At 29.9% G+C, this 15,000-nt stretch overlaps 1 protein-coding gene across 1 annotated transcript; it reads left to right on the top strand.

The window, feature by feature from the left end:
* The first annotated feature begins 1,620 nt into the window (after positions 1-1,620).
* Positions 1,621-12,190, top strand: LOC130828831 (protein trichome birefringence-like 41). The gene is made up of 5 exons (XM_057694839.1): positions 1,621-2,173; positions 10,605-10,776; positions 10,882-11,057; positions 11,164-11,322; positions 11,695-12,190. Exons 1-5 carry the CDS (start codon positions 1,866-1,868, stop codon positions 11,978-11,980), a joined length of 1,101 nt encoding a protein of 366 aa, XP_057550822.1. The 5' UTR covers positions 1,621-1,865; the 3' UTR covers positions 11,981-12,190.
* Positions 12,191-15,000: the final 2,810 nt, after the last annotated feature.

The raw sequence follows: 15,000 nt of genomic DNA, 5'->3' as shown, positions 1-15,000 counted from the left end.
ATATTTTTTAAAAAGTCAAAAAAATGAAAACAAAAATAACTCGGAACCAGTCAACGAAAAAAAAACACAAAAAAAAGTAAGACTAACTTATTGTATTGCATCAAAAGCTACCGTAACATAACAATAAGAATAAAAACGATTTCGAAATTCTACTTTGCTAAGAGTTTCAATTCTAATGTAATTTTGGGTTATTTTAACTTTGGATAGAATTAAAAGGTTTGGAACTTCCAAACAACAATCAACTAACTTTGTTTTTAAATGAACTGTAATTTGGGAAATATATTTTGTTAAACTTCAAAATAGTTTTTTTTTTTTTTTCTTTTCCAACACTAGTTAAACAAATCATTTGTATAAATGGTAAATAAATTAAGGAACAGAAAGTATGATAGGAAAGAGAAAAAGTAAGAGATAGAAAGATGAACTTTTAAGTGAGAGAAAAATTATGAATTAATAGAGATGACTTTTTTTAGGTCATGAAGAATACGGCTCTAAGGCAAACATTTTGATTCTTAGCCATCTTAAATAATGGGCCATGAGGGGCTGCAACTCTTATCCCTAAAATTAGACTTAATAACTAATAAGAGATTAAATTTAAATAGTAAAAACATTAGATTTTATTGAAATAAATTATGATATAAAACCTAATTTTTCTTATAAAATTTCAAATTATTTTTAATAAAATGTGAAAACATTAACTAAAACACAAGAGCAATTAACAGTACTACTAGTACATTATGATGTATTTGATTTGCTTTCCTGGGGCAATGTATGTAGTTATTGAGAGAGTATTGTTAAATTGAATAGAGTTAACCATACAACAACAACAAATCACACAAATTTCCCGATTGTTATGTTTTAGTTTTGCACTTTTGTCTAAAGGAAAAGATAAAAAAATGATGTTCCCATAAAACTCAGAAGTGCTAACATCTGTTTGCGTTTATGCATCCACTATGTTGAAGTGAGTACATTTTATCCTTTACCCATACGTACACAAACACCAATGTGACACGTACATATAATTTTCTAATTTTTTTTCATTTCATCAAGTTGTTCCCATAAAATATATTTACGGAAATTAATATGAGAATGAAAAAAATACGTGATATAATTGAAAGATTCTTAATGAAGACAACAAATGGAACAATTCAAAATAACAAATATAAACAATTTTAAGTAACAAAGAATATTTTTGATTAGAGATAGATCGAAAATTGTTACAAGTAAGGAGAGAGAGAAAATAAATGTGTATATACATATAATTTTTCGAATCTATGTATAATTAATATTCCGTGAGAATCAAATCCCTAGTATAAGACTGAAAGAGAATATCTTCAATTAGTTCATTAACATAAGATTCTGGTGACACGTACATACTTACTCCGCTTATACGTTTTGGTACGCTTTCATTTTAGATTGTTGAATACTTTAAGCCAAATAAAAAATTTATTATGAGTAGGTTTTTCATTTGTTTTGACTTTTAACTTACTATAACTTTAATTGACAATCAATACGTAATAATTAAATTTACTAAACATCTTCAATAAAAAGTTAGGCTTTAAAACCCCACTAAATAAATAAATTAGAACATACTTCCTACATTTCATTATACTTTGCTACTAATAGTGACATTTATCGATTACACATATCACTTGCAATTATTCCAAAACTGAGAAAGTAAAATACAATAAACACTGCTGCTACTCCTATGTCTTAAGCAACAAGACGTACCTACATACGATACTAGTTAATAAAAATGGTTGCAACATAAAAGATAAAAAAACAAAAAGAAGTAGTCCTATTTTCTCTCTCAAGTGTCCAGTGGTTGAGACTTGAGAGAGGAGAAATAAAGTTAATACTTCAAAAAAATGAGAGAAAAATGGATACTATCTCTGCTCTTCATAATAATGGTAATAAGAGGTGAAGCCGAAGCAGGATTAATGAGAAGAAGCAGAAGAAGTAGCCGCATCACTACTCCAATTTCTTTGAATAATAATACTTCTAGTCCAAGTAGATGTGATTATTTTAAAGGTAGATGGATTGTAGACTTTGCTCATCGTTACAATTATACTGATTGTCCTTTCATTGAGAAAGAATTCAATTGCCTCAAAAATGGTAGACCAGATCTGCTTTACCTCCATTATAGTTGGAAGCCCGATTCCTGCAATTTAGCCAGGTTTAATTTCTCTACCTCCTTTTTTTTTTTTTTAATTTTTTTAAATTTTCATTCTTATACTTTCTTTGTTCCATGTTAGTTGCAATATTTCACTTTTAATTTATAATTAATTTTAAATTTATAAATTAAAATATAATCAATTGAAATTTTATTTAATTCGCTTTATTTCAAAAATTATTTTAAATATTTATAAGTTTTGATTATACACAATAGAGATATTGTTTAACTAATTAAGAATGTTTTTATGAAAATTAAAATGGTAACATTTTGGAAATACTACCACATTCTTAAAAGATTAATGATTCTGCTTAGTTTTCAAGAATTGTTACTTCATCTAGCTAATGAACCAAAAAAGAAGACTTAACTAAAGAGGAATTACTTTTATCCCAGTGAAAAGAGTTTAATAATAAGTGTAATGTTACCTTTTACTTCTATTATATACTTCTGCAAAGAATCCAATATAAACCATTTCCTTTCAAAGTATAATAGAGGAATAAAGATGGGCACCTCCTACCAAAAAAAAAAAAAAAAAAAAAGAAAAAGAAGATGGGAACCTCTTTTAACCAAAATTTTTAATGAAGAAAGCCCAATTATACTTCAAATTTCCTGTCTTATAAATATATATAGTGAATAGTGGCATACATACAACTATAACCTTATGCGGAATTACATCATTATTTATACTTAATATTAAATCTTTATTTATTTTATATCATTGCTACTCCAGTTCTCCCTCTCTGTATATTTCTTAAAACTTCACTTAGGAATGGCAATGTGTCGGATTCGACTCGGATTATACATATTTCGATTTTGCTCTGGAGTTTAGTCGAATTTTTTTTTTCAGTCCACCTTCATTCGAAGTCGAATTATGCATACTCCAAGTTTGCCCGGACTCGGACTCTTGGACCTCCAACGGAGTCGGATACGGAGTTGGATTATTATCAAACTTTATCGTTGTGATATTGTACTAATGATTTAAAGCATACGAAATTAACAAAATATATTTTTCAAATATAATTTAACAAAAAAATATGTACTTTAAATTCAAGTTTAACATGTAAAATATTCCTAATACTACAATTTAAAAAAATTTTCTTGCGGTTCTTGTGTTCTAGTAATAAACAAGTTCTCACTTTCTTCCTAACATTTTGGATATTGTTTATTGATTGGTATTAATTTATATTTTATTCTTAATATATAAATTTAAATGTAATTGATAAATTTTATTTAATTTGTCTTAATTTAAGAATTATCATTATTAGGTTTCTTATAATTTTTACTATAATACAATCATTAATATGAAAAATTAAAATATAGCAAAATCTTAAAATACATGAACAAATATGGAATTTATATGGAATTTGTGATTTTCAATTTGCAAAAGTAGACTATAATAAGAGCATCCTATGGAATTTGTAGGGGATATCTTACAAAACATCACCTTGATTAAATTAAATGGAAAAAACCCAATAAAAAATGCACATTGTCAATAGGAAACATATAAGGCAAGTTGACAAAAGCAGCTAACGTCTTGAGAATTGAAAATGTGTTTTTGAGTGAATTGAGGCAAATCTATGTCGTAATTTTGGAATTCATCATTATATCATGGCAGATATGTAAATTGCTGAAATTAAACAACTACTTTTTCCCTCTTCATTTTTGGTGTATTATTATTTCGGTGGGTTCTATCTAAATCAAATAATTAAAAAAAATTAAAGTAATACTAAAATTTTCCAAATTAATCCAATTTTAATTGATTCTTCCATAATAATTTCAATTTTTAATTAACCGTAAATAATTCTAATAGGGTCTTATTCAGAAACATTATTGCCTAAATACTAATCGATTATTGTAGTTTAATTGCTATAGAAGGAAATAAAATACAAATTCAAAAATATTAAAAGTTAAAAGCCAAAATATAAAATTAAACTTCCTTGATTTCTTTTTTTAAATTTATAAAATTTTTAATTTTTTTTAAAGTTTTAATTGTTTAATTTTGTATTTATTTTAAAATTTTTCTATGCAAAGTACCGTTTATAGAACTTTTCATTTTAGTTCGAGTCTAAAACACTGTTAATAGAAATTTGTTCAGTACAAATTTGGTGCGGAGACCAAGAAAAATATACTAAAAGCTAAGTTATGTCAATGAAAATTAAAGAAATAATGTGAATAATGAAAAAAAAAAGTAAATTTGATGGAACATACTAAATAGGAAAATATGGAAAATTTAGAACCTATTTTACAAATGACTGTTAGCTGGTTTGATAAATCGGAAGTAATGGCTTCAAAGCCTATTGTTTAGGCTAGTTGTTGAAGCCAACTATTTTAGATATGCTTGGTAAAAAAAAATTTTTTGTTTATTGCATACAAAGTATTTAAAACTTAAAAGCTAATAAAAAAACTATTATTATTTTTGCTTAAAAGTAAGTTTGTTAGCTAATTTAAAAGTCATTATCAAATACTACTTTCTATTCAACCCATTAGTTCTAATTTTTTTTTTTTTGCAAGTCTCATTTAATTTTTTACACTTGCAGAGACAATATTTTAATCCTTAATATCTATAATTGTTCTTATTAAAAATTATAAAAAGTTGATATTAATAATCCTTGTATTGAGATTAATCAAACAAGATCTCACTTTTTAACTTAGATTAAGAATAATACAAATTAAAAGTAATAAGTGAATAGTAACAAACAATAAATGAGACTAATTGGTAGAATAAAGGCGAGTAATCATTTCTAATTGTTTAACCAATCAATAATAAAAAGTCAAAATTAAAAAAAAAAAAACTAAAAGAAACTAGTTGTCAATCATCTCTATTAGCTATAGCCTATAAACTACCAAAAATCAACATACATAGTAAACTCAATTAAGTTTTGAGAGGGACAAATAGACAATATTTTGAATATTTGATAAATATTGGGATGGTTTAGATGAACAAGAGGGCGGCGATTTCATGAGTATTGCACGAGCCTTATGAGTTTTTTTGTCGGTTCTACCTTGTACCTAAATCTAAATGAACATATGGGTTTTATCATGGTCCCATTGAGTAAAATCACTTTCCAGCTGGTTACCCTATCAAAATAAAATACATTTACTACTTGGTCCAGATCTAAGCGTCATTTGTATCTATAGCGTAATAGTGGCTACCTTCCTTAGTGTGCCAAAAAGGAATGTGCACAATCAAATAAAACTCTAGTTAAGGAAAATTATTAAAAATTACAATATAAGTTAAATTGCTGTTAAACCATTTGAAAATGAAACAAACAAATAAATTACTAAGTAATAAAAAATAAATAAATAAATATGTGAGAGCTTTTTGAGTTGTATAATGCAAACTCAAATGGATAGAGTTACTATTAACTTATAGAAGTACAATCTCTTAAACTAAATTGTTATAACTTTCAAGTTTTTTATAGATATAACTTATAGTACAATCCTTTAAACTAAATTGTTATAACTTAGAATTTTATACATATTTTTCAGTGTAGTTTAATATTTTACAATCAATTAGAGTTATTCTTTTTGGCTTATTATTAAACGAAAAAAATCTAACTTTTGTGAAATATTTTAATAAATCTTTGATCTATTATTAGATCTAAGTTTAGACATTTTTAAATATGAGTTGGTTTTTTTTCAAAATAGGTAAATCTATAATGTAACATGACACATTATAGGGTTTTTATAATGAAAAACAATAAAATAATGCCAAACTAAATTTAGAAAATGAGTATGCTGATATGGAAAGACACCAAACTAAAACAAAAAATAATGGTCCTATTATAGCCACTGGATAGAAGCAGTGTATTAGATCACCCTCTTTAGTTCTGTGACGAGAGAGGACAAAAGAGGGTATGCACCGACACATTTACGCGTCTCAATAAAATTTGTGGCTCATGTATGGGGTCTATTGTCTACACTTTTAAACTTTAGTAAGATTTTAATTTCATAAATTTGCTTTACATCAAAATTAATAAAATCTAAAAATTTCCAATAAATAATGGTATAAGTATGGATGATGTTAATTGTCGATTATGATAAATTCGGATAAAGAATAGTTTTACATCATTTACTTTTGTAATAATAATGCTAAAACATTAATTTAAAATTATTTGAGTTGGTCATACAAACTTATAATCATAATTAAATATTTATAAAAAATAATTTTATATTTGTTATGAAGAATATGTTATTTGGGGTTCAAATAAATTAATTGCGCGCATTTCTTCTATTTTTTTCTCGAAGGGGTAAAAGTATAATCTGTTTGCTAACTTTTCTCTTCAAACTCTGAATTTGTAAGAAATACTGGTGTGATACTCTGTATAAATGATTTATGGATGAAAAAAAAAACTTGTTTAAGTTGTTATGGTAAGTAGTAGCTTTCACAGCTGAATTTTTGCGATGGCCCATAGACACATGAAAACATGTGAGCTTGAATTGCACAATGACAATTAACAATGATTTCTCTGATTGGAAGAAATATGATATGGCCAAGAGTTGTCTGAGTGGATCTAAAGAACTGTGCCACTTAGCTGTTTATTGCTCGAATCTGCCTGCCTTACTTTTCTAGTACACACTTTCCCAACCATGCTTGGACCGTTTTCCTCCATTTACATTCTAGGTTGTTGAATTGATATTAAGACCTTGAATACAAATAATTAGCGTGTATAGAAGTATTCTGGGTATTTGGTAAAAGGGTTTTTTTTTTTTTTTTTTCGGTATTATTTTGCTAGTAGGATGAATTAGATTTTTGGATGATCGAAACTGTCAAGGAATCATCTCAATTAAAGCTTAAGCTGATGGTTGTGGTCTTAGGATATGTTATACTCTAACATGCCCTTCACACGAGAACCCATTAGGCTAGAAGTGTGGATGCGTATATGCGCTAAATATTCCACTTTAAATGATTGGTGATTGAGATTCGAACCCGTGATCTTTTGTCGCATTGGCCTCTGATATCATGTCAAGGAACCATTTCAACCAAAAGCTTAAGCTGATGGTTGAAGCCCCAAGATGTGTTATATACTCTAACAGATTACTCTTGTATTTATTCTCTTATTTTGAAATAAAATGGCAACCAATCATTCTACCAATTCTATCAGAAACAAGTCAACATTGTGTTTGATAAAATAGCTTATTTGTAGAGCTTCTTGATTTAAATCCATCCAAATTCAACTTGTTCAAATATGCAATATTTTCACTCTTATGTTAGTTTATTTTTAAAAATTAATTGACAAAATACCCCATTTTTAATTTGCTTATTTCTAGTTTTTAGTAGTGTATTTTTTGTTTGAGTAAAATCTGTAGCACTTAGTTTAAATAGTAGAGATTTTATTTCATAATGATTTTTAGTATTTGATTAATGTATTTTTATCTCTATTGACTTATTTTGTAATTAGATGAACACAAATTATAGATATGTCATTAGTTTTGAACAATTATGTGCTTTAAAATGAAAACCAATTATTTAAATATTTATGCAATCTTTATTGTTATCAATCTACTCACAAAAATATGTAAGATTAAAAATCTTTTTTTAGACGGCAATACTTTTTACTAATCATAAACGAATTAAGACACAATTTTTAACTAAGAAAATATATTTACAATTATAGCAATAACTTATTAATATTTTGTCAGTAATTTACAAAAGAGTATAAAATAAACAAATTAACTCAACAATAAATTTGTATTTTCTTTTATGTGTTTTTATACTAACCATCTATTAGTAATTACTCTATTTTACTACTCTTTGAACAAACACTTTTGGAGTTTAAATATTATTCAATTTCACTTATATGTTTATACTCTGTTTAGGAATCAGTTTTTGACTGGTTGGAGCATGTGGCTTTTAACTAGATTGGGGACTCCCCAAAAAAGACACTGCAAGCCATATTTTTAAAAAACCGAAATTAATAAATTGTTGTGTCATTCAATTAACATTATCAACAAAATTGATTTATTAGAGTAATTAAAGATAATTTAATCATTGGTCTTTGAATGAGGGACGATATTAAGACATTTTGTAGTGTAGGAGACTGTGATATAATTTATTGTCACCGACGCCCAACCTTGATGCAAGATCTTCACGGGCTCTACGCTGGGTGTTGTGTGATTACTTTGTACTGTGTCCTGTTTTAGCCCCGTCTTCTGTTGCTCAATAAAAAAATATATCTTCTAAGAATTCATTTGAACTATATTATTAATAGTTGTAACATAGAAGTGTTCCTGAAAGAGATTCCAATCCATCTCTCAAGATTATCACGTGTGTCTATCAAGGATAAATCCATAATACTAATATGATGTGAGCCGAATAATTATATATGCATGTTTATTGAATCAACTTGGTTGCAATTTCTATTTGTTTTATGTATCACAATTTAAAATATTAGATTTCTAATCAAATGACCCAGTCATGACCTGAGCGGACTCGAGCCTAAATTCCCCCATATTATTGTCTATTGTTGTCTTCACGTGAGTTTCTGTTGGGGAAATTCTCCTTGCCTTTTTTAACTTTTGAATGTTTTTAAATACAAGTGATTTTATAGGATTTCACTTAATGGGCTAGCTATACAATGACCCAATAATAATACACCAAATAACTTGAACAGTTTCACAATGAAAAAAGAAAAGAAAATATACCATTATATCATGTTGAGCTAAACTTGAGAAAATCTTTTGTAACTCATAATATTGTTTCATTATAGGTCTAGACTCGATAAACTTGTATTTATTAAAAGAAGTAACGAGAAACTTCTTACTTGTTGCTTCCAATGCCATGTATTTTGCCTTCAGCTTGCCCCATAGCTCTATTACGGTTTTCTCATATTGATAAACATCAAACGGAGTACCCACCAGGCCACCATTCCATACATAATGTGCCCTCATCAAATCTAGTCATCATTCTCCCAATTTGACCTAATTCTTTGTTGCTTCAAAGTTTCCACCTCAAGCTCTTAGTTAACTTAATTGTTTATTACATGATCTTATTTAGGCACACTAAATCTTTGGTCTTTTAAGCTATCATAACCAGCCAAATCTTCATGATTTAGCCTTCATGTTGCCCAAGATCAAATGGAGATCAAGGTTGAATTTTCAGCTAGACCAACAATTTGGCTCTTTGATTCATCTTCATTCTTGTTGACTTGCGAAGATTTAGCATTTCATTTTGATATGATTGCAATATTAGGGCCTAAGTATGAAACTTTATCTCTAATATCACCAAGAACAGTGGTATGATATAGGTTGATGAACTCTATCAATGAAAATTGCAAATCAAATAGGAAATAAAATGCAATAAAGAACAAAGACAAAGGTTTACGAGGTTCATCTAACTTGGGTTACATCCTCGGTGGCGTGTAGGTTCTTAGATTAGTATTTCAACAATGGAGTTCAAAAACTCTTACAATGGAGGAATGACACTAGAGAAGAAGCGAAGAAGCAGTAGGCTATGTGTTTAGGTTTAGGAGGTTAGAAAAAGATTACATAGGTTTATCTGTAGAGACCTATATATAGACTAGAAGTAATAGCTAATAGATGGAGCCACCCAGAGCACAAAGAGAAGACAAATAGTCGCAACATTTCATGTACATTTCATGTACTCAACACAGAGTCTGTTGAATGATCTGCTCGAACGAGCTATAACATTGCTCGTTCCAGCATTGCTTAACTTGCATATATTCTTTGGATTTTTCGAAGCTAAGTGCTTGTTCGAGCACTATGAATTTCCATTCACCAGCTCCTCTGATTTTATGCCTCTTTCAAGGCAAGCCTCTTTCTTCTGATGCCTTGTTCGAGCATAATGATGTAGGGGCTGACTCTTGCTCTCCCTATTCAGACTCTTCATCACACACATCATCAATGTCCCCATAAACACTCATCATGTATTAACATACATTTAACCACTCTTAGTGGTGCACTCAAGTTACCATAACTCCAACACATTTTCTTCAACTTTTATATTTAAACTTGAAACATTAAGTGGTTGAAATTCGAACCTATTTTGGTTGATGGTTGTTCACAATGGTCTTAGAGGTCGAAATATTTTCGAAGTTTAGTAGGTTTTATTATTTGAACCGCCTTTTGAACCTTTTTATGGCATACATCGTTTGTTTAATTTTGTCATGCCCAGTGACCTGCATAACGTATGTTATTTATGTACTAAAATGGCTATGCATCCTTCTAGCTGATTAAATATTCTTTCCTGACCCAAGTGTTATAACTTATGTTAATGGAAACCCATGATCGTATATAAGTGGACTTTCATAACTCCACAAGCCTCTATCAAGAATTTATCCAAACCACACTCTCCTTCATTCATCATAGCATAAGTTGCCTTCGTTGTTGATTGTGTTGGAAGGAACTGATTCAACCAAAAATTAAGCTTGTAGTTAATGGTGATTTATTGTTTCTTTGTTAAATGGATCTGCAGATTCAATGCTCGAGATTTCATGGAAAGATATAGAGGAAAGAGTATAATGTTTGTTGGAGATTCATTAAGTTTAAATCAATGGCAATCACTTACATGCCTATTGCATTCTGGTGTACCTACTGCCACTTATAACATCACTAGACAAGGCATGATTTCTACATTCACTTTCACGGTATGATTATTGATTGCTTATATTTAAAAAAATTATAATGTCACACACTGAAATAGTTAATTTTAATGTTAATTTAAAATTGTAAAATTAATGTTAATGTAACAGGATTATGGGTTGAAAGTGATGATTGATAGAAGTGTGTATCTGGTAGATGTTGTAAGGGAAAGGATTGGCCGAGTTTTAAAGCTGGACTCTATTATTGGAGGCAGATTATGGATGGGAATGGACATGCTCGTCTTCAACACTTGGCATTGGTGGGGCCGCCGTGGTCCTACTCAACCGTTAGTCCCTTATTATTACCTCTTCTTATTTCATTAAATCTTTTTGTAATGTCTACCATCATCAACTTAAACTTTTACCAAAAGTAAATTATCCGGGATTGTGCAGATGGGACTACATTCGTATCGGAAATGTAACAGTAAAAGACATGAATCGGATGATAGCCTTTGAGAAAGCACTTGAAACATGGGCTCATTGGGTTGACACTAATGTGGACCCTACTAAAACTAAAGTCTTTTTCCAGGGAATTTCTCCATCTCATTACAAGTAAGCCTTTATTTTCCTATTACTTTTTAGGAAAAATTATCAAAGATTATCTAATCTTTCGCTCATCCCACCTATTGTTAATTTTATTTTTAATATGTATTTGATCTCAGCATACCTTGTGGGTGAGATGAGGGAAGAAATAGGGTGAAGTTGTGGTGGTTCAAGAGGTGAGGTTATGGTGGTTTAGGTCACTAGGTATGCTGAGAGAAAAATAAAACAAAAAGTTGGATTATTATAAAATAATCCAACGTTGGGTGGATAAGTCAAAGGTTAGATTATTTTCAACAATTTTTCTTAATTTTTATGATTTAAAATTCGTTTAAATAAAGCTTAATTAATGTGAAATATTGAATATATGGACGAGCTGAGCAGTGGGAGTGATTGGGAAGAACCAGAAGCAATAAATTGTTTAAGACAGACACAACCGGTAATAGGGAGCAACTACCCAGGACCTTTTCCGGTGGCGGAGTCGGTGGTGAAGAGAGTTTTAAGCAAAATGAAGACGCCTGTGACATTGCTTGACGTTACTCTTCTTTCCTTACTAAGAAAAGATGGACATCCTTCCATTTATGGTCTATTTTCTATGGATTGCAGTCATTGGTGTCTGCCTGGTGTTCCTGATGTTTGGAATCAAATTCTTTACAACTACATTCTTTAACAACATACCTCATTAATTATACCCAATCACTACATATTCTTACTAGATTACTTACTATTAGGTCATTATTATCCATTTCATTCTTATTATCATTTTTACACATGTATTTCTGATTTCATTGCTATTTATTATGCAATTTATATTATATTATAGTACTAGTACATTAGCTTAATTCCTTTTCGATGAAGATATATAATATCCTTTTAGACATTATATATATATTGACTAAAGAATACTAGTTTTTTTTTTTTTTTAAAAAAAATATTGATAAACACAGCCCAAATTTGCATCCATATTACCCAATAAGAATATGCACAAATTAATCAAAGTGATAAAGCACATAGTTAACGAAAGAATTTTGAAGTACAACAAGCTTTCACAGACCATGTTATTTTTTACTATTTTTTGCTAACCTTAAATACCTAATCATTCACCAATCAAATTTTACCAGTTATTGATAAAGTGCATATTCAAGATCAAAATGACTTAACATTTAACAACCCCTTCTTTTACAAAAATAAGCAATATAAAAAATCTTATTATAAGAAAGAAAAGATGTAGTGCATCAAGATTGGGTCCTTCACACTCCTAATCTTGTACACAATCAGCCTGATCAATTAGAAGAAGGTTGCTTGACTCTTAAACACACACTCAGAACACCAAATACCTCAAGAAATCAATTATTGGTTCTCAGGCCAGCCTTCAGTCCTCCCTATTGGCTTCACTCACCAATGATATGGACTCTATACACCCTCCCCGGAGTTTCACTCATTGGTTGGAAAGAATGTAATCTAGATTGTTTCACAATCTAGAATTCAGAAGCGTTCCACACTTTCTTTGTTCTAACTGATTAAATATACACACGCAAACACACAAGGAAAAAACTGAGGAGAGGAAATTTCAACACTTTTAGAATCAAAATGGAAAAATCAATACTAAGGATGAAATCTGAATCGTTTTACACAATGATTAGAGACCTATATATAGGTTTCTAATGTCTAACGGCTAGTTTACAACTCACGTGACAAACACACTTTGCTTAAAAAACAAAAACTAAAAACAGCCTAAGTTACAGGTATGCTGTCAGTATTGATCAACTGATTGGGCCACCTTGCGTTTGGGTAGAAAGCTGGTAAACAGTTGCCTTGTTCTGTGAGTTGAATGATGTTGCTGTTGGCTTATTTTGATCTTGCTAGGCTGGATCTTGGCCCTAGATTGATCTAGCCTAGCCTGTATCATAGTCTTGGATTGGATCATTACCATGAGCTGAGCTGTGCACTTGAGTTTGGGTTCGATCAATCTGGTCACCATCTTGGACTGAACCATGGGTTGAGTTATGTACACATGGTTCGTGTAGAGTAGTTTACAATCGACATAGTGCTACCCATAAATAGCTACTCCTATTAGCTATGATTGATGGGTATAATTGTAGGAAAACAATATTAATAGAAAAACCATTACATATTACTTTTTGTTATTACTACTACTTTCTCCATATATTAAAATAGGAAAAATTATTATGAATAATCCAACATATTTTCCATTATCTGCCAAAAATCTCACATTTTGAAATTTTTTTAATAATTCAACCTTTGTTTTCAGTTTGTTGCCAATGGACCGTTTAAAAAAATGACCCGCTATATTAAGTTACCTTTCATTTTCTTCTTTCTTTATAATAATTCAATTTATTTTCCATTACCTGCCAATAATTCCACCTTTAAATTTTTTGTAATAATCCAACCTTTACTTTCTGTTTGTTGCCAATGGACCCTTCAAGAAGCTAAATAATATTGTTATTATTTCCCAAACTTATGAAGTTGATCATTGCATACATATTAATCATCTTTACATACATATCCCATCAACTAGGGGTGTTCAAAAAATCCGACTCGCTTGACTCGATCTGATTCTCCCAATTTTGATTCCTTTTATGTGTGATATTTGTTATATTTCTATGCAGTTTTTGTTACATTTCATTCCTTTTTCTTAGGTTTACACCCCTTTCTAGGGAAGCATGCGTTTGTTCGTGTTTTTGTAGGTTTTCCACCTTTTTTCGAGCAAAGGCATGTAAAGGACGATACTCCTTAATCCCCCGGAGGCTTTGAGGAAGACTGGATCAAAGCTGAGGAATAAGTGAGGGAAGAGGTGAAAAGTAGTCCAACACAAGCAAAGATATAAAAAATTGGGTTCGTTAGCTTCGAATCCACTGATCACACGTCGAAATCGGAATTCTAACGAAGAAGTTACATTATTTTCAAAATGGCAATGAATGATCAACATAAGCTTTTGATACAGAAAGTTGAACGAGCAATCGTTCAATGTGGAACGACGGCACGTTCCACGCGTGCCAGCAGCAGCACACAAAATGTCACTAGTGGATTTTGAACACGCGACCTCCTGCGCGCATGCAATGCCTTTGCTCAACTGAGATGCCATGGATTTGTGATAGTCCATTGCGCGGTTCATACTTTTCCAGACCCAACTGAGAGCAGCAGTAGGCGAGCAGACAGGCGCATTCTTAGTTTTCTTTCCTCTTTTTCCCCACTTTACTCTTATACACTATTTTATTTTCTTGCTTTTTCTTATCTTAATTTTAATTTGTTTTCAACAAAATTTTATTTTGTAGTTCATTATATTTATTAGCTTTTATTGGCAATTATTTTAAGCTTTCAAGCCATAACAATGGAGGTTGAGATTTAAGATTTTGTGAGTTTTTATGTTTTTGTTTTCCAACCAATTCCATCTTTTGTAGGTATCTTCTAATACATCTCTTTAGTGATTATTGATAGTTTATTCTTGTTTTTATGATTATTTGTGGTTCTCACCATTATTGTTTAGTAGCTTTATTATTGTGTTCTTGTGTTTATTTGACATTTAATATTTTAATATATCATCCATAGTGATGTCTTTAATTATTAGAATGAGTAGTGAGTAATCTTTTAGGGTTAGGATTAACTCAACCTTTGTGATGGCTTAATGATGATGAAACTCTAGTTGATTTTGGGTTGATTAAATGCTTA

This window comes from Amaranthus tricolor, chromosome 12 (genome assembly GCF_026212465.1).
Source record: "Amaranthus tricolor cultivar Red isolate AtriRed21 chromosome 12, ASM2621246v1, whole genome shotgun sequence".
Classification (NCBI taxonomy): domain Eukaryota; kingdom Viridiplantae; phylum Streptophyta; class Magnoliopsida; order Caryophyllales; family Amaranthaceae; genus Amaranthus; species Amaranthus tricolor.
Note: the sequence above shows the minus strand (reverse complement) of the source record. Positions and strands in the feature narration are given on the sequence as shown.